This window comes from Bos grunniens, chromosome 11 (genome assembly GCF_055505025.1).
Source record: "Bos grunniens cultivar Pamir isolate PY7600 chromosome 11, Bosgru_T2T1.0, whole genome shotgun sequence".
NCBI classification, from domain to species: domain Eukaryota; kingdom Metazoa; phylum Chordata; class Mammalia; order Artiodactyla; family Bovidae; genus Bos; species Bos grunniens.
The window spans coordinates 3,975,494-3,994,708 of NC_141175.1; the positions used below are offsets into that span (position 1 = coordinate 3,975,494).

Here is a 19,215-nt window from a genome sequence, read left to right on the forward strand (position 1 = left end):
GCTAACCGACAGTCCCCCACAGCCTGGGGAGAGACCGGGCCCCCAGCCTCAGAGGCCTCAGGGACCACGCTGCCTGCCCCAGCCGGGCCACATCCACCTGTGAGATCCGCTCTCCAGCACCAGTGTGGCCCAGAACATCTCTCCTTCAAAGTGGCTGACCAGGGTCAGCCTTCCCAGCAGCCAGACCACAGTGGCCAGGAGGCAGGGAACCGTCTGCCAAGCTCCCGCCACCTGCCCACTGGCTTACCAGTTAATGAAGTGCTTATTGACCGCCCAGCGGCCAACCTTGCTGTTCCGGCCACCACGTCACCCCCGATACCTCTCCCACCCGTCCTCGGCGTCCGAGAGTAGCCGTCAGCCCTGGCCCCTACTGCCCTGCCCTCTGCCCACACAGGCCCCCATCCACCTGTCTCCCCAGACGGCCCAGTGTCCCCTGGGGGCCATCGCAGAGGCTCACCAGGCGGGGGCTGGGTCCCCATCGACCCCTCTCTGATAAAGGCAATCATTCCTGTCCAAGGCCGTCACCCACATTCTGGGTGCCTGGGCAGCCGCCCCAGGGCCCCCGCTCACCCCATCCTGCCATCCCCAGAGCGAAGCCACACTGACTCCCCTTCAGTCTTGGGGGTGATCTCAGAACAGCAGGGACAGGCGGCCTGGTGGGGGCAGGAATCACTGAAGGGGAGAGGCGTGTCTGTCACGAGCTTCAGAAAGCAAGCGCCTGAGGATCGCACGTCCAGGGAGCCCAGTGGCATGGCATCCCCTTCCGGGAGCCTGCTGATGGGGGCACCTCTAATGAGCCCCCTACCCCACTCTCCCCTCCCAGCCCCCACCAGGAGCACTCAGCTGCTGGCCTCACAGAAGGCAAGAGTTCAGAAGAGGACAGCCCACGGCTCCCCACTTTGGGGGCTTCTTGGCTACCCGCCCATTCTCCCCGGGCCCTCCGCCCCACACCTCTGCCCTGGGGAAACAGGCCCAGGGGCAGTGCACCAGGGTTCTCAGTATTAATCGCTCCTGTGAGACCCCACCCACTTCTGCCTACCTGACCTGGTCCCCTCTCCAGGGCCCCCTCGGGACATGGTGGGCTTGTGGACACATTCACGCTCAGGCTCCTCTCAGTGCCAGTTCAAAGCCCAAATCCAGGACCCACTTTGTAAGAACCGAACTCATCTCCCCAGGTAGGAACATTGGTGTGGGAAGGGGAGCCACCAGGCTGCACGGGCAGTGGGGGGGAACAAGGCAGAGGAGACCCGACCTGGTCCCAGGGAGCCCCCCACACGCTGGGGTTTCTGGGACAGCCACCCATGGAGTGCTCAGACACAATGGCTCCTGTCCGTGGGGCATCCACGTGCCCAGCTGCAGGCAGCCCTGTGCTCCCACACCACAGCGGGGCTCCCTGGACATTCAGGCTCCGAAGGGACAGCTTTCTGGCGGCCTCTGGAAGCCGGTTCCGAGCAGAAAGAACCCTGCGCACACCCAGCCACGCTCAGGTCCGACCCCCATCCGCATGGGCCTCCTCACAGGCCCTGAAAGCAGGCTCCTGGCCATGAGCTCGGACTCTCTGCCAGGTCTGCCCCCCCAACCTCCACCCAGGGCTCAGCCTGCAAGGAGTCCAGGCGGGACCCGGGGGCCTCTCGCGTGTTCGCTTTGCGCTCTGCTGCCCTGCCCACAGACGGCTCCCCCAGGCCACTGGTCCTTGTCCCTGTACCCACCCACACCCCAGGCTCCCGGGTCAAGCCTAGGGGGAGGCTAGCACAATGTGGACCGCATGCTCCGCCCGCGGGGTCTCCCAAGGCTAAAGCGCCCGGGGCCCCCTCCACCCACAGCTCCCCTGCACACACATGCACAGCCAGATCACCGCCTGTCATTCTTCCAGAACGTGGCCTCCACCGTGGGCAGACGTGGCCCGTAGAGCCCCCCATTCCCATGGGGGCAGGGGGTAGGGGGGTTTGCCATGCAAGAGTCCTCAAGGACAGGCCTCCGGGGTCAGCTGTCAGTAAACCCACTGGCAAGCTCCTCCCCCTGCGTGGGGCCCAGGAGTCAGGCCAGGGGCTCAGCGCTCCATTCTGAGACCACACAATGGGGGCTGTGTCTCCAGCCAGCAGCACAGACCAGACAGAGGTGGGAGGGGCCGCCAGGGCCTCATTCCACAGGTCGGGGTGGGGAGGGGTGACGGAGGGGCAGGGGGGGCACCCAGCGGAGGTTTGCGGCTGGGCTGGAGAATCCGTGTAGGCCACACTAGGCCCCTTGAAGAATCAGAAGCCCCCCAGGTCTTAAGGATGGCTGGGGGAACTGGATGAGGTCACTCCAAGGCAGGGGCCTGTCCAGACCATGAGGAGCCAGGCCTGCCTCTGGGATCCACAGCCAGGAAGCAGGCCCTGCCCAGCACTCGTGCCGGCCCCGCTCTGCCGGACACCTGCACATGAAGGCAAGCCCTGAGAGACCTGTGCCCTCCCCACCCCAGGTCAGGCCCAGGGCGTCAACTTGTAGCACACCCTTGACCAGCAGGGAGTCATGAAGCAGGCACGCGGCCCAGGGGCAGAGCCACCCCGTCATCCCTGATGGGCGCAGGGCGCAGGGCCCGGGCCGCTGGCATCACCCGGGAACCCGCCCCAGGCAGGCACCTTTTCAGGCAGGCACACACCCACCCAGCTGCCTGGCTCTGTAACCCCAGCCCAGCTGCAATCTGCTGAAGCAGGGGCACCTGGTGGGTGGGGGGTGACCGGCCCCACCCGTGACACACCCGTGGTCCCCTCCCCACAAGTCCTGTGGCAGTGGGAAGGAGGTGCCAGGCTGGGGAGAGAAGTCCTGGCAGCCCCCCACCACACACCTGCTGTCCTAGAGGCCAGATGCTGGCAGGGCAGGGCTGGAGTAGGGGCCCCTTTCCCAGCCCTGGACACTGTGGTGAGAGGGGCCCATCTTGCCCATCCCCTAGCCGCCCCTCCCTCGCCGGTTTCCAGGGGGTGGGCTGTGGCAGGCCCAGCGCCCCCAGCCTCGGACTCCCCTTCCTCCGCCCTGGGGCACCCTGAGCCCCCGACACCCTCCTTCGGCACCCCGCGTCCCCCCACCCCCGCCGGCCCACTGGGAGGGGCGTCCCCGCCACGTTGCGCGCCAGCCGCCGCCGCCGCCTTTGTTCCGGGCCGGCCGCTCCCGCCTCCTGCGTCGGCGGCCCCCGCCGCCCGGTCCCCGCGCGTCCCCGCCGCTCGCCCAGCCCACCTGGAGTAGAGGCGCCGGGCCGGGCCGGGCAGCTCGTCGGCGGCGGGAGGCGCCGGGCCCGCCATGGGGTCGGGGGAGCCGAGGGCCGCGGGCCGCGCACCCCACGCTCGCGCCGGCCCCCCGCGCCCGTCCGCGGGCCGCGGGCCGCTGTCCACCGCCCGCCCGTAGTCCGTCCGTCTGTCCGTCCGCGCGGGCGGGAGGCGCCGAGGAAGTGATGCGCGCGACGCCGCCCCTCCCGCCGTGGCCGTGATGTCACCGCCGCCCGCGGGGGAGGGGGCGCGGGCCGAGCCGCCGGTCCCTCCTCTGTTCGCGCGGGTGGGGGAGGGGAGACAGCGCCGGGGGTGGGGGCCCCCCGCGGGGCGGGGGCGGGGCAGAGCCTTGGGGGTTCCTCTGGCACCGGCCTGGAGGGTGCGCCCCCAACGACCCCCTCCACGGTGAGTGCGGGGGAGGGGCTGGCCGTCAGCCTGGCTGCGGGGGCTTCTGGGGCCTGGGAGGCCCCTTCTTCCACCCGGTTGGAGGCCCTCCTGCCTTTGTTTGGCAGGTGACCCCTCCTCCCTTCGGTGGTCCTCTGTCTTTCCTCTGGACCAGCCCCAAGGTGCCTCGGCCACTTCTCCAAATGGGCAGTGGGTGCAGGGCACCCCGGGGGTGCCCTCCGCACACTTTGGCGAGGCCATCCCCCACGTGAATTGGGGCACGTGGGAGTGTGGAGCAGCCTCAGGCAGGGCCTGAGTGTGTGTGTGTGTGTGTGTGTGTGTGTGTGTGTGTGTGTGTGTGTTGGGGGTCAGCTGGCCTGGGAAGGCAAAGATTCTGCAAGCCTGCCCACCACTCTGCATTTCTCACTTCTGAGACCTTGGTTGGCAGCCTCCCCACACCCAGCCTTGGTCTTCTCCGCTGTCTGTGAAAACCGAGGAAGGCTGCAAGGAGAGTGGCTGGCTGCCCACCCACCTGAGCCCAGCGTCCCAGCACCGGGCCGCCTCCTCTCCTGGGGATTCCTGGGGCCCCTGACGGGTGACGTGGCCTCGCCTCCACCCCCGGGTTCTGACTGCTCTGGGGTGGGGGTGGTCTCACAGGTTCTGTCCTAGACCCTTCTCAATCTCCGCCCTCCCAGTGCAGTCAGAGAACTCCAATCCTGGAAAAGTTGCTGTGACCCAACGGGACAGGGACGAGTCTGGGGACGGGAAATGGGCTGCTTTCCCCTGGGGGCACACTGGCCCCTTCCCGGAGCACTGCCCTAAGGTCAGGAAGATGCCAGCCAGCCAGGCCGCTCCAGCCAGACCTTCCGCTTCAGCCAGGACCCTCGGCAGAGTGCAGCCCACAGGACCCTGGCTTCAGGCAAAGGCAGCGTAAATAAACACGAGATTAAAAAAGGGCTCTTGGCCCCGAGCTGGTCTGTTTTTCCTGCGGAAGAGGCAGCGAAGATGAGAACCATCTGTGCCCAGAGCGCAGCGGCCGGCGGCTCAGCCCACGCACCCTCCCCTGGTGACCACAGGAGCTGGGCAGGGCCTTGTTCTCAGGCCTGGCTGCGGCCCCCAGCTGGCCCCTACGGAGTGCAGGGTGCTGAGGGCAGCTCCCCAGGCCTGCCTCCTTGGGGCACCCCTGGGCTGGCGTCAGAGGACGAGGGCCCCCTTCCTGTGCCAGGCCTGCGCTCAGTGTCCCCAGGAGGCCACCGCTCTGGCTCCCTACGGTCACCTGGGTGTGCAGCCAACTGCCGTGTGTCAGGAAGGCTGCCCTCATGGTGATGTGCTGTGGGGGCAGATGGGGGTGGTCCCTGCAGAAGGGTGGGGTGGGTATCTTCTCTCTTCCTTCCTGGGAAGGGGGAGACCCGTGGGAAGCTGGAGTCCCTGGGCTGGAAGGGTCTTCTATCAGAGCTTCCCCAGGGGAGCTAGGACCATCTTGGGGGTGCTGGGCAACAGGCCAGGCTCAAGCTGGCCTGAATCAGGCCCTGCCCACCCCAACCCTGCTGGGTGCCTGGCACAAGTTGCTTTCCCTGTCTTGAGTTTCCATTCTGCCCCTCAGGGTTCAGCGGCCCTATGCCGCTGGGGTCGGGAAGGATCGTGGGGCCAGACAGTGATGGTCACGGTGCTGGGCGGCAGTCAGAGCTCAGGGTGCCTACCGTTGGGACTGTGCTTCTTCCCCTCTGGGCCCCTGCAGGCAGTCCTTGGCACACGGCACGGAGGTGTGTCTTCTCCCGTCCAGGGACCCGACCGACTCTCGTGGAGAGGACCCAGGAGGAGGGTGGAGTGTGGACGGGCAGCACGTGGCCACCCAGGTGTGAAACTAAGTGTGCCTCAACTCCACGGAGAGCAGGGGGCTGCCGGGAGTCAGGTCTCGGGGAGGAGGGGTCCTGGGGGCAGCAGACCTGGCTCACTACCCTCCCATCCGTTCCGCTCACCCTCAGGGCTGCTCCTCCTTCCCCCCGGCCTCCCAGGGGGTTGGGGAGGCAGAGACCTGCTACCTGCACACACCTGCGCTCTGCATGTCCTGTCGTGTAAATTCTCCCCTGTGACGCTCGGAGTGCCCGCCCTGGCAGAGTGTTCCGACAGGAGGCCGTGAGCACACCCCCTCCATCCATTCCCGAAGGAGTGTAGGGAAGAAAAACAGTTTCCCACCTGGATCCTCCTTCCAGCCCCAGTTAACAGGTGGCAGCAAGACGATGCCGTGGGTGGCGCAGGCAGCGATGCTGGATCTTGTCCCCAGACGCACCACCGCTCTCGAGCCGCGCCCCCCTCCCACCGCACTCAGAGTACCAACCCTGCTGCTGGCGGCTGTCAGCAGCGCCGCCTCCGCCGGGGGGCAACTGCCGCGTGCCTGTCCACCAACACTCAGCCCTCCCTGGCATCCGCTTCATCAGCACGCCCTTCCCCTTGGTGAGCAGACCGGACACTGATGCCCTAGGTCACCAAGCTGGGTCTCAGGGGAACTGAGGTCAAGCCCGGTTTCCTAACTGACCCCTTCCTGGGCCTGTCCCCGAGACAGGCCAGCAGGGAAGTGATGCTGGACAGTTGCAGGGGTCTGGCTGAGCCTTTGGGGGTGGAGAGGCCTTGGGCCTCTGGAGAGAGGAGGGCACTCAAGGCCGACATGGGCCTCAGGTGAAGACCAGGCTGGGAGAAGGTGGTCAGGCTGCCCGGGGCCATCCCTGCACAAAGAACCAGCTCCGAGGCTCAGGCAGGACATGCGAGCTCTGAGACAGCCCCCACCCCCAGGTGTTTGCTGGGGCGGGAGGCAAGCTGAGGATGACCTGGTGGCCGGCGGGACAGCTCCCAGTCCCTGCCTCCTCCCACCCCCCCATGCCCCCCTTCCCCACTAGACTGCTCCTGCAGGGCCCAGGGGGGCCTGGGTCACCCCCAGGTACCACCAGCAGAGATGCCCAATCTGGGACCCGAGGCAAAAGGTAAACGGGGAGAGGGGAGAGACCCAAACACACAAATGCACGCACACACATGCGTGCACATATGTGCTTAGATAAAAAGAACACACATTTTTACCATCATTTCCAATAATCTCATAACCCTGAGAAAGAACTCGCTCTACTGCACAGCTCTGGGGTACATGCCATCCATTGCCCCGAGGCCCCCAAGACACCACCCGCCGCCACTTCCTCTCCTTGAGGCCTCGATGTCCCTGGAGTGGGAGCTCTGGGTGGGCAGTGGGTTTTTGCAAGAAGCCCGGAAGGAAACGGTCTGCCCACCCCAAGGTCCTGAGGGCCTCACGGGGAGAGGACACGCCCAGGAAATAGCTGGAGGTGTGCTCGGAGCCGCACGCCACCGCGTCATCCAGTGACACCCGGCCACACGGCATTCCTGGGCCACCGGCTGGCAGCTTTGTCACCGGGTTTGTGGCCCCGGGCCCTGTGGGGAGGAGGCAGGTGCCCATGGGGCAGGCCCGTGCTCACCTGTCCAGAGCGGGCTCACCCCTGGCTGATGGGACCGAAGCTCCCGCCCCCTGCCAGTCTGTGCCCCCAGGCCTGGCAGACACTGTGAGTGCTGGAGAGAGATGGAGGGAGAGAAAGAGAGGGAGAAACAGAGACAGAGAGAGACATAGGGAGAGACGGAGAGACAGAGAGTCAGGGAAAGAGATGGAGACGGAGAGAGGGGAGTGTATTTGGGCTCCAGGTTCTTCAGGTGGCTCCAAGCCCCCCAGGCCTTGGGTGTGGGGTGGGAGGGGATATCTTTTATCATCAGCCTAAGTGTGTTAGTTGGTCAGTCATATCTGACCCTTTGCAACCCCATGGACTGTAGCCTCTGTCCCTGGAATTCTCGAGGCAAGAATACTGGAGTGGGTTGCCATTTCCTTCTCCTGAGAATCTTCCAAACACAGGGATCGAACCTGGGTCTCCCACATTGCAGGCAGATTCTTTACCATCTGAGCCACCAGGGAAGCCCACCCACATCTTCGTAAACCAAACAGAATTAGGAAGTCAAATCCACTGCTTCAAATAAATGCTCGGAAGCCCCCAGGGGAACAGAAAGTGCGGTGGGTTTCTTCTGTTGGTGGGGTTCTACGCCCACCGGCATCTCTCCATTCCAGCAGCGTGACGGTGGGTGGTGGCCCGAGACCCTCTGGGGAGGGGAAGCCAGGCCAGGCTGGGTTTAACAGCCCAGATGCCTGGGTTCACTTTGGACCCGGGCCCACCTCTCTAACCCTTACCTCCCACACTGGGACAGTGACGGAGGCCCAGTCAGCGCTGGGTAAACACAACCTTATGGGCCGTGGCCTCTGTGTAGTCTCCTAGGGCTGTGATGACAAATGACCACAGCTGGGTGGCTTCAAGTGGCAGAAATTGTTCTCTCAGCTCTGGAAGCCGGAAGAATTTGGGTGCTGGTGGGGTCCCGCTCTGTGTGAAGGGTCCAGCAGGGGTCCTCCCTGCCGCTTCCAGCTCCTGGAGCTCCAGGTGTCCCTTGGCTTGTGGCCGAGTCCCTCCCCTCGCTGCCTCCATCCTCACGTGTCACCCCGCTTCCCCCTGTGTCTGTGCTCTCTGTCTTTCCTCCTGAAAGGACTTGCATGGGATTTAGGATCTTAATTTCACCTGCAAGGGCCCTTTCTCCCAAACGAGGTCACGCTTACCACTGTAGGTGGGTGTCTCTTTGGGGACCACCCTTTACCCCACTGCACTCACATCTCAGAATTGCACTTACAAGGCTTGCCCACAACGTGGGTCATGTAACACATGTAGTTCTGTAGTTTTCTGCTCTCAGTTAACATTATGTTGTGAGCATCATGGGGACATCATAGATACGGTCAGAGGTGGAGGCTGAGTGACATTCACCCTGCGGCTGTGTCACTGTCGCGTAACCAGGTCCTTACCCGTGGACACAGGCCGGGCAGGGTGCCTGTGTGCTCCAGGTGGGCAGGGACCTGCCGCGATCGCTGCAGCTCCTGGTGCGGGGCTGACGCTCAGGTGGTCACTGATGGAGAAGAGGCTTCTCTGTGCTGGGACCCCTCCCAGCTACAGCGCAGGGTGAGCGTGGGGCTTGGGACGCAGCAGGGCTGCTCATGAGCTGGGCCCCAGCCCTCCTCTGGGCCTCTCTCTTCTCCCTCAGATGGGAGCCCGGTGAATGAGGTCTTGCTGGGAAGCCCGTGGCACAGCCCTGGAGCACGGCAACAAGAGTCTCGTATATGGGGCCCATGGGCCGAGGGTTTGCCGGCCCCTCTGAGACAGCAAATCCTTAAAAAGACAAAAAATGTCTTCAAGAGATGGGAATACCAAACCACCTTACCTGCTTCCTGAGAAACCTGTATGCAGGTTAGGGAGCAACAGCTAAAGCCGGACATGGAACGACGGACTGGCTCCAAATTGGGAGCACAACAAGGCTGTGTATTGTCACCCTGCTTATTTAACTTATATGCAGAGTACATCATGCGAAATGCTGGGCTAGATGAAGCACAAGCTGAAATCAAGATTGCTGGGAGAAATATCAGTAACATCAGATATGCAAATGATACCACTCTAATGGAAAAAGCGAAGAGGAACTAAAGAGCCTCTTGATGAAAATGAAAGAGGAGAGTGAAAATGTTGGCTTAAAATTCAACATTCAAAAAACTAAGATCATGGCATCTGGTCCCATCACTTTATGGCAAATAGATGGGGCAAAAATGGAAACAGTGACAGACTTTATTTTCTTAGGTTCTAAAATCACTGTGGACGGTGACTGCCGCCATGAAATTAAAAGATGTTTTCTCCTTGGACGGAAAGCTATGACAAATCTAGACAGTGTATTAAAAAACAGAGACATCACTTTGCTGACACAGGTCCATATAGTCAAAACTATGGTTTTTCTAGTAGTGTATGGATGTGAGACATTAAAAAAGGCTGAGCACTGAAGAATTAATGCTTTTCAACTGTGGTGTTGGAGAAGACTCTTGAGAGTCTCTTGGACAGCACGGAGGTCAAACCAGTCCATCCTAAAGGAAATCAATCCTGAATATTCATTGAAAGGACTGATGTTGAAGCTCCAACACTCTGGCCACCTGATGTGAGGAGCCGACTCATTGGAAAAGACCCTGAAGCTGGGGAAGATTGAAGGCAGGAGGAAGCGGAGAAGTAGGCGACAGAGGATGAGATGGTTGGATGGCATCCTCGACTCAGTGGACATGAGTTTGAGCAATCTCCGGGAGCTGGTGATGGACAGGGAGGCCTGGCGGGCTGCGGTCCTGGGGTCACAGAGTCGGACAGGACTGAGCAACTGAACAACGACTGGGGCAGATGCTCCGTTTGGCAGCAAGGCCAGGTGCCCCTGGGGCCACGAGGCTGCCGTCAGGAGCTGGCCTGCTGGCTGGGAACATGGAAAAGCAGCTGGAGCTAGAGGAAGGTCTCTGAGCCCTGGGCCCTGCAGCAGGGGCCCTCACCCTTCACTACCCCTGCCCACATTCTCATTTCCCTTGACCTTCACCCCTCAGCACTGGTGCTCATCACCTATGTGTCACATGCCACGCCAAGAGTGTGGTCACAGAGGCTGGAGGACGCCTGGTTCCCATGATACCCGCTCACCCCTCGAGAGCCCCCTCATCCACCTGCCTGAAGGCCCTGCCCACCGCCAGGTATGGAGGAGGAGAGGCCCAGCCCCCACCCTTCCCCACCCTCAGACACCATCACTCTCGGGCAGGTCTGGGCTGCCAGGCCAGCTGGAGGGGGAGCGTGCCACCCCAGATCTGGGCCAGAGCCACATCAAGGGAGAACTGGGGCGCTCAGGGGATGTGTGGCGGCTTCCCGGGAGGAGGGGAGGGCGGGGTGGGCAGCAGGCAGGGCTCTGTGCTCACACGCACCCAGCCCTGGGGGCGCAGAACTCTGGGCAGAGCAGGGCAGCGGCCAGCTGCTCAGGGCACCCCGCGCTCCGGGAGCTCTTCACAGGTGTTCTCAAGAGGTGCTGATCACCCCCCGCCCATCTCCGGCCACCCGGGAGGCGGGTGAGGCCTGAGGCAGGCGTGCAGTGGCTGGAGGAGCTGCTCCCCTCAATGGAGTCCTCGGGCAACGTCTGTCTGTCCCAGCCCTGATGAAACAGACGGAAAGGAGAGTGGAACCACACCCTTGCCGTGCCCCACCCCCCACAGGGCTCCAGCCCAGGCAGCTCATGGTTGCCATGGAAACCCCCGCATCCCCCGGGCGCCCTCTCCTGGCTTTCTGCTCCTCTCCTAACCCTGTGCGCCCTCAGCCCAGGGTTAAGCAGTAAGCAGGGGGGGCGCTAGGGACCCTTCTCATGTGTTGATTCATCATGGGGACCCTGGGACAAGGACAGCGGGTCCTTTTCCTGATATCCGAGTCATCTGGTCAGGACCCCAGAGTGGGGGTGGAGAGGGAAGGACCCTAGGGACACCAAGCCCGATGGCCGTGCATGGTTTTCAGGTTGCCCTGGGGGTGGGGCTTCCGTATCTGTGGCCCTAAGGAATCCAGGGCTAACGGCTCACGTGTACAGGGGCAGCCGTCTGTGGAGCAAACCCGGTGGCCGCCGTGTGAGGCCCTAGGAGCCCCTGGTAGGAACAGCACATGGTCCTGCCACCCACCCCACTCCCCGCAGTCGGCACGGCCCTCCTTCCTTCAGACCGCAAACCTCTCAGGACGAGAGCATGGACCTTTCCCCAGAGAACCGCATCAGGCCCAGGGCAGCTAGGTGGGCAAGCTGCAGGAAGGAAGGAGAGGCGGGGGCGGGGCCTCTCTCCCCAGGGCCCAGCATCCCTCCCTCTCTCTGCAGGGCTGGTCAGAGCTCAGGATTAGGGCAAGGAGCTGCTGCGAACCGTCAGAAAGCCCCCTTGTGGGCTTACCTGGTGGTCCAGTGGTTGGGAGTCCACTTTGCAATGCAGGGGACATGGGTTCGATCCCTGGTCTGGGAGGATCCCACATCCGGCAGATCAACTAAGCCCATGTGCCACCACAACTGGACCTGCGCCCCAGAGCCTGGGCACTGCAGCTACTGAAGCCCACGGGTCTCGAGCCTGCACTCGGCAACAAGAGAACCCACTGCACTGAGAAGCCTGTTGTTGCTGTTCAGTCGCTCAGTCATGTTCGACTGTGCGACCCCATGGACTGCAGCATGCAGTCCTTTACCATCTCCCGGAGCTTGCTCAAACTCATTGAGTCCATCGAGTCGGTGATGCCATCCCACTATCTCATCCTCTGTCGTCCCTTTCTCCCGCCCTCAAACTTTCCCAGCATCAGGGTCTTTTTGAGTGAGTGGGCTCTTGCATCAGGTGGCCAAAGGATTGGGCCAAGAGTAGCCCCTGCTCTCTGCTACTAGAGAAAGCCTGTGCAGAATGAAGACTAAGCGCAGCCAAACAAAATAAATGTTAAAAGAAAAAAGCCCTCTTGGGCCTGCCTGGGTGGGCTCACCGGGCCCAGCGCCTGAGGGCTTGGAGCCTGGCCCGGTGTCTGTGTCAGGGCCCAGTAAGCGTGTCTCTTAGTCAGCTCGAGCTGTGTAACGAAACATCACCGAGTCTAAGATCGAGGCCCAGGCAGACTTGGCTCACGGTGAGGACCCTCGCTGTGTCCTCACGCGACCTTTCCTCTGGGCGTGCGCATGGGGGCAAGGAGAGAGTGGGAGCCCCGGGGTCTCCTCTTATAAGGACGCTGGATGCTGTAGGACCAGCCGCTGCTTCCCCATGACCTCACTTAACCTCCATTCCTTCCTTATCCAGACACAGCACCCAGGGCCCCGGGGAGGACGCAGAGCTTCAGGGCCAGGCGGGTGGAGCCCCTCCTCCGATGGCATGCCAGGGTGCGGAGCCCCGGCCCCACCAGCTGGGGCCCCTTTCCCGTTCCGGACCGCCCTCCAGGCCAGCGGCCTTCTGCACCACCTGGGAAAGGGCCAGAGTGCATCCCTGGAGGTGCGCCCTGCTTTCTCCAGAAGCCAAGAGGCTGGCGGCAGGAGGTGTGAGATGTAACCACTGGGCCTGGGTTTGGAGGGCACGCCCAGGAACGCCACCCTTCCCTGGACCTCTGGGACGTTCATGGTGCAGCAGTCTTGTGGTCTTCCCAAGTCCTGGCTGTCGTATCCGCTTCTGCCCGAGGCCCACCTCTAGGGTGTGCGTGTCACCCTGGGTCTGATCGGCCAGCCCGGCAGCATCGTGCCCCCGAGAGGACGGGCGGACGTGACGTGTGTGGCTCAGGGCAGCGGAGTCAGACAGCCCTGGGCAGGTCTGCAGCGGGCGCTGTGTGCCTCCCACATAGGCAACGCCGTCCGCCTCTGATGGGGCCGGAGACCGCCCCGCACCGTGGGGCCCTGTGTCCCTGGGGCCGCGTCCCCCTGCCCCGGAGACTGTGGTCGGCGTCCTGGGTCCACTGCATTTCAGCAGGGCCTGGACTAGCCAATGAAACGGAGGTGCGGGGACCGGCCTGCATCCTTCAAACCCTCCAGGAGGGCGCCGGGAGGCGACGCTCGTTTTGTTTCACTCTCTGGACCTCAGAGGGGAGACTTTTCATACCCTTGACCTTCCCACCACGATCACAACAATAGCTCCTAGCCCACAGAACATGGATCCAATGTGAGGGTGTCCAGCTCTACATCCACAGACTAGGGAGGGGGCCGATCACGGGAATCTGTGACCCCGCAAACCCGCTGTCAGGTGGGCCCCGGGCAGCACCCTGGTAACGGCCTGACAGGGGTCCGAGGGCATCAGTGTCTACCCGGCCCTGTGTCCCGACATCCTGATGGTGGCTGCCATCCCCCTGCCCACCGCACTCACTGCAGGTGCCTCTGGGGAAGGCGCTCACAGGTCACAGCCAATGAAGACAGATGACTGAGGCGCCCAGGGTGGCTGCCCTGATCAAAAAAAAAAAAGCCATGGTCACTGGCAGGGGTTTTGGCCCTGAGCCGGTTTTCAGGCCTGGAATCCACGCACTGAGGAGGTGGCCTGGTGGCTGGGAGACTTGTCTCAGCGTAGGAGCTGGAGCGTTTCCTTTCAATAAGGGGAAAAAAAGTGGTTTGTTTTCAGCGGTGGTGATCTGAGGTCTGCATCTCAGAACCCCTGAGGGAGGTGCTCTGCGCAGGCTGGTGCGGCCGCTCAGGGCAGCGACTGGGCTGGGCAGCCCCAGGCGGTGCCAGAGGCCCGGGGGCAGAGTCCGGACAGCAGGTGTGCTGCTGTCTGCCCCCCGCCACCCCCCGCCCCGGGTGGTGTCAGGGTCTTGTTTGCTTAACTTGGGATCGGGGGGAATGTTCCAGAAACTCCGAAGGAGGAACTTTGGCTCCTCACAGGCTCCAGCCCCCTTGCCCAGCCCTTGGGCCAGGTGGCTTCCCCCTGTCTCTCTGACACTGATGGGCAGAGCCCACCTGTGTGGACATGCCTGAGCCCATCCGTCTTCTGGGGCTGGGCTCCTGGGGCCCGAGGAGGCCCAGGCACGGCCGCAGGGCTCGCGCTCCACACCCGCCGGCCACAGGGTCGGCCCCTCTGGACCCTGAGTCCCAGGGACACGGCCACCTGCAGGGCGGTCTTTCCTGGAGGGTCCAGCTCCAGTCCGAGCTGGTGTCCGTCGGTGTCCAGCTCTCCCCGGGGGCCGAGCGGCTGTGGCTCCCGCATACCGCCCCCAGAGGCGGCAAGGGGCACACATGCCCCTGAGTATGTAAGAGGCCAGACTGCTGCAAGTTCCTGTCCCCTAAATCCCAATTTCCTGAACACCAAACGGCTTTCTTGGCAAAAGACTACTTTCTAGAGTTTTCTGGGTGGGGAGAAACATAACTGTGGGGGTGGGGTGTGGCAGGAACATCAAAGCCCTGTGGGACACCGCCCCACCCCCCGCCCCCCGCCGCACCCCCACTATGATGGGGAGAGGGCGCCACCTGCTGGCACTGCCCCATAGCCAGCCAAGTTGTTGGCAGGGGAGAGCTGGACACTTACCGGGCAGCCCCCAGGACACTTAGGCAGCATCCTGCCCCCACAGGCCTTCAATTGGAGCTGGACAGGGTAGGGATGGGGGGCTGGACACACCTCCCCCTCCACTCACCAGTGCCCCTAGTTGGAAAACCAGCATAAGGGCCACAGGAAAGCGTCAGATCCCAGCCCAGCCACCCACACCCCAAGACCCATCCGCACGCGGGTCCATCTTGTACAGGTCCCCAACACCCCCCACCACCTCCGGCCATTCCGGTGGGGCTGCCATGGTGACCCCAAGACCGTGAGGGGCTTTGTGGGCAGTGAGTGTGGTGTGTTGGGACCTCCCCTCCCCCCTACCCCCCTGCCCCCGCCCACCTGGTCTCCAGGCCTGGAGGGCTGCTCTGGAGGCGTGAGCTGCCCGAGGACCCAAACCTGCTGTCCTGTGTCGGAAGGGATGCCACCCGTCCACCTCCAGGGCTCCTGCTCCCAGAGCCCCGCGTGGGGGGTGGGGGCTCTGGGGAGGAGGGAGACAGCGGGCTGGATGGGCCCGCGGCCACACAGGCGGGGCTAGGGCAGTTCTGGGCCGTGGGGAGGCTGTCCTGAAGGCCCGCCTGCCTCTGCCCAGGCAGGGCGCTGGCCCAGGTGAGGCCCCTGGCGCCTGGCACAGGTCCCCAGGCTTCGCGCCTGGAGGAGGAGTCCCAGTATCAGACGGATGCCAGGGTTTCTCTGGCAACATCAGGGCGGCTTCCCTCCCAGCCTGGCACCTGGCCTCCTGAGGGCCCGGAGGCCTGGGTGCCCTGGTCCCCACGCTCCGCTTGCTGCCTGCCTCTGGGCCACGGCCGCTGCCCGGTGCCCTCCCAGCTTCCAGCGGGTGAGTCCTTGGGGGCTCCGCCTGAGCCCCGCCTGGCCTCCCCAGGCCCTTCTCCCTGGGCTGGGCCCAGTGCAGACCAGCCTCCCTCCCCCGCCCTGCCCCCAGGAGGGATCTGCGTGCCTGCGGCCCTTGCGGAGGGCCGAGCCAGGCTGGGCGTGTCTCGTCCACAGCCTCCTGTCTGCCGTCGCTGGTGCTCCTAGTCTGGGAGGGAGGTGGCGCCCAGGGCAGGCCTCCGGGCTGTGTGGCCGTGGGCAAGGTGATAGTGCCAGCTCACCTGGGGGCACACCAGGCCTGTGTGGGTCGTGTGTGTGCCGTGTAGGGTGTAACGTGTGTCTGTGTGTGGTTGTGCGGTGTGTCTATGTATGTATAGTGTGTTGTCTGTGTGTGTGTTATGTTGCTCGTGTGTGTCTGTGTCCCTTGTGTGTCTGTTTGGTGTGTGTGTGTGTGTGGTGTGTCCACGTGTGGTGTGTGCTGTGTCTGTGTGTGGGGTGTGTGCTGTGTATCTGTGTGTGAGGTATATGTATTATGTGTCTGTATGTGAGGTGTGTATATTGTGTGTCTATGTGTGCTGTGTATTGTATTTCTGTGTGTGAGATGTGTGTATTGTGTGTGTGGGGTGTGTTGTGTGTCCATGTGTGTGGTGTGTGCTGTGTGTCTGTGTGAAGTGTGTGTATTGTGTTTCTGTGTGTGAGGTGTATGGTGTGTATGGTGTGTGCTGTGTGTCCGTATGTGAGGTGTGTGTATTGTGTGTCTGTGTGTGTGGTGTGTGCTGTGTGTGAGGTGTATGTATTGTGTGTCTATGTGAGGTGTGTATATTGTGTGTCTGTGTGTGTGCTATGCATTGTGTTTCTTTGTGTGAGGTGTGTGATGTGTGTGGTGAGTGCTGGTGTATGTGTGTATGAGGTGTATGTATTATGTGTCTGTATGTGAGAGGTGTATATTGTGTGTCCAGGTGTGTGGTGTGTGCTGTGTGTCTGTGTGTGAGGTGTGTGGTGTGTGTGGTGTGTGCTGGGTGTCTGTATGCGAGGTGTGTGTATTGTGTATCTGTGTGTGGGGTGTGGGGTGTGTGTCCATGTGTAAGGTGTATGTATTCTGTGTCTGTGTGTGTGCTGTGTATTGTGTTTCTGTGTGTGAGGTGTATGTGTTGTGTGTCCATGTATGTGGTGTATGGTGTATGTCTGTGTGTGGTGTGTGCTGTGTGTCTTGTGAGGTGTGTGTATTGTGTGTCTGTGTGTGGTGTGTGTCTGTATGTGAGGTGTGTGTGCTTTGTGTCTGTGTGTGTCTGTGTGTGAAATGTGTGTTTTGTGTGTCCATGTGTGTGGTGTGTGGTGTGTGTCTGTGTGTTGTCTGTATGTGAGGTGCGTGTGTTGTGTGTCTGTATGTGACGTGTGTGTTGTGTGTCTGTATGTGATGTGTGTGTGTTTTGTGTCTGTGTGTGTTGTGTGTCTGTATGGTGTGTGGCTGTGGTGTGTGTGTGTCTGTGTGTGAGGTGTGTGTGTGTTGTGTGTCTGTATGTGTGTTGTGTGTCTGTATGTGAGGTGTGTGTATTGTGTCTGTGTGTGGTATGTATTGTGTGTCTGTGTGTGTGTGTGTCTGTATGTGAGGTGTGTGTGTTGTGTGTCTGTGTGGTGTGTGTGTGTGTGAGGTGTGTCTGTTGTGTGTCTGTGGTGTATGTGTATCTGTGTGTGAGGTGTGTGTGTTGTGTGTCTGTGTGGTGTGTGTGTCTGTGTGTGAGGTGTGTGTATTGTGTGTCTGTGTGTGGTGTGTGTTGTGTGTCTGTGTGGTATGTGTGTCTGTGTGTGAGGTATGTCTGTATGTGAGGTGTGTGTGTTGTGTGTCTGTGGTGTATGTGTGTCTGTGTGTGCTGTCTGTATGTGAGGTGCGTGTGTTGTGTGTCTGTATGTGACATGTGTGTGTTTTGTGTCTGTGTGTGTTGTGTGTCTGTATGGTGTGTGGCTGTGGTGTATGTGTGTCTGTGTGTGAGGTGTGTGTGTGTTATGTGTCTGTGTGTGTGTTGTGTGTCTGTATGTGAGGTGTGTGTATTGTGTGTCTGTGTGTGTGTGTGTCTGTATGTGAGGTGTGTGTGTTGTGTGTCTGTGGTGTATGTGTGTCTGTGTGTGTTGTCTGTGTGTGAGGTGTGTGTGTTGTGTGTCTGTGTGGTGTGTGTGTCTGTGTGTGAGGTGTGTGTGTTGTGTGTCTGTGTGTGTGCTGTATGTCCGAGGGGACACGTGTGTCTCTGAGCCTCAGGGCAGGCTGTCTGCAGGTCACTTCCCGAAGGGCCCAGGGCCTGGCTCAGCCTCGGGCTGGCCTCCTGCAGCCTCTTGGCCCCTGGCCCTCAGCCCCCCAGCCTGCTCCTGTGGAGACGCTCGGGCCCCGCGTCCCCAGGCTGGGCCGGCAGGCGGCCGGCGGGTGCCGTGGCGACGCGCAGGGCCGTGCCCACTGTTGCTGCTGTGCCTCCTCTGTGGTCTCTGCCGGGGGCCCCGGGGGCTGTGGGTGTGGTGGGCCGAGGGCCGCAGCCTGCTCGGGCTTGCTCGGGCCGGCGTTCCTGGGGACGCGGCGGGGACAGTAAACAGCGCAGCTGTTCAGAGCAGAGCCAGGCCGGCTTCCAGGAGACAGCGCCGTCCCGCCCTCTGCCAGCCGGCGGGGCCACCTGTCACGCCACAGCGGGCTGCGGGGGCGGTGGCCCCGGCCAGGGACGGCCCCGGGTGGCAGCGAGGGACAGAACCAGCTGCTCAGGCGGGGCACCGCTTTCCGGCCTGGCTGTGGGGGTCAGGCACGGCAGGAGGCCTGGGCTGGCCCGAGTGTGGACAGAGGCGTCCGCTCTCGTTTCTCACCGGGTGCCCGGCCTGGGGCGGGCACTGAGTACCAGGTGTCTTCTGACACTCATGAGAGCCCCACCGAAGGAAGTTGCTGTTGTGCCCACTCTCCTGATGAGGAAACTGAACGCCCTCCCCGAGGTCACCAGGGGGTACCTGGCAAGCCTGGAGTCGGGACCCCACCACGGCACCCACCAGGAGCCGGGCAGAGGGACCCGGGGACGATGGGCTTGCTCTTTGCACCAGCCCCTCCCAGCCGAGAACCCTGTCCTTCATGAGCCTACGCTGCTCTGATCAGAACCAGCGTGGCCCTGGGGACCCATGGGTGCTGTCTCTCCCAGCTCCGGGGGAGTGGCCGGCCGAGAGACTCCTGCCCGGCTTCCGGTCCTGCCGGGGCCAGGACACGAGACTGCGGCTGAGCCTGTCTGAGCCACCAGAGTGGGGCTCCTCCCAAGGGACCCTCAGTGGGACAGCTGAGATGAGACCCCCCACTCCTCCACACGGGGCCCAGCTGGGCTGGGGGCTATGGCTGCTGCTAAGTCGCTTCAGTCGTGTCCGACTCTGTGAGACCCCATAGATGGCAGCCCACCAGGCTTCCCCGTCCCTGGGATTCTCCAGGCAAGAACACTGGAGTGGGTTGCCACTTCCTTCTCCACTACATGAAAGTGAAGGGAAAGTGAAGGCGCTCAGTCGTGTCCGACTCTTAGTGACCCCATGGACTGCAGCCCACCAGGCTCCTCGGTCCATGGGATTTTCCAGGCAAGAGTACTGGAGTGGGGTGCCATTGCCTTCTCCGGGGGCTCCTGCAGCCATCTGCATCTGCATTCAGGCCACTGCTACCCCGTAGTCAATCCTGACCTGGGGGAGGGAAAGCAGACAAACAGGGCCCCGCTCCCAGGGAGGGGAGGGGATCTTCCTTGGAGAGTAAATCACGCCGGCAGGAGCCGGGAAGGGGTCAGGAGGGCGGGCTGCAGGCCCCACACCCGCTGGAGGGGTTCAGCTGAGATGCTGCGGGCA

The 19,215-nt window shown here is 62.4% G+C and overlaps 2 protein-coding genes and 1 long non-coding RNA gene across 14 annotated transcripts in view; 2 read left to right on the plus strand and 1 right to left on the minus strand.

Moving 5' to 3' along the window:
- GPSM1 (G protein signaling modulator 1) overlaps positions 1–15,160 on the minus strand; it is a 41,262-nt gene extending 26,102 nt beyond the window's left edge. Inside the window, exons 1-3 of one of the 4 annotated variants that reach the window (XM_086324331.1) lie at positions 14,887–15,160; positions 14,536–14,649; positions 8,518–8,878 (exon numbers count right to left, since the gene is read on the minus strand). Coding sequence is in view for 3 of the 4 variants with exons in the window: in XM_086324330.1 (XP_086180456.1) it covers positions 3,214–3,278 (65 nt within the window). In the remaining variant the exon portion in view is untranslated. Of the gene's footprint in view, positions 1–3,213; positions 3,437–8,517; positions 8,879–14,535; positions 14,650–14,886 lie in introns of those variants that run through there. The other 3 variants (XM_086324330.1, XM_086324328.1, XM_086324329.1) reach the window with 3 other exon arrangements.
- Positions 3,454–4,582, plus strand: LOC147362332 (uncharacterized). The gene is made up of 2 exons (XR_015136125.1): positions 3,454–3,647; positions 4,322–4,582. It is a non-coding gene; the product is annotated as an uncharacterized LOC147362332 (long non-coding RNA).
- An 83-nt stretch (positions 15,161–15,243) lies between the features above and the next one.
- The window catches only part of CCDC187 (coiled-coil domain containing 187), a 54,500-nt gene continuing 50,528 nt past the window's right edge, over positions 15,244–19,215 (plus strand). For all 9 annotated transcript variants that reach the window (XM_086324306.1, XM_086324309.1, XM_086324308.1 and 6 more), the window contains exon 1: positions 15,244–15,382. The gene's annotated coding sequence lies outside the window, so the exon portion shown is untranslated. The remainder of the gene's footprint in view (positions 15,383–19,215) is intronic.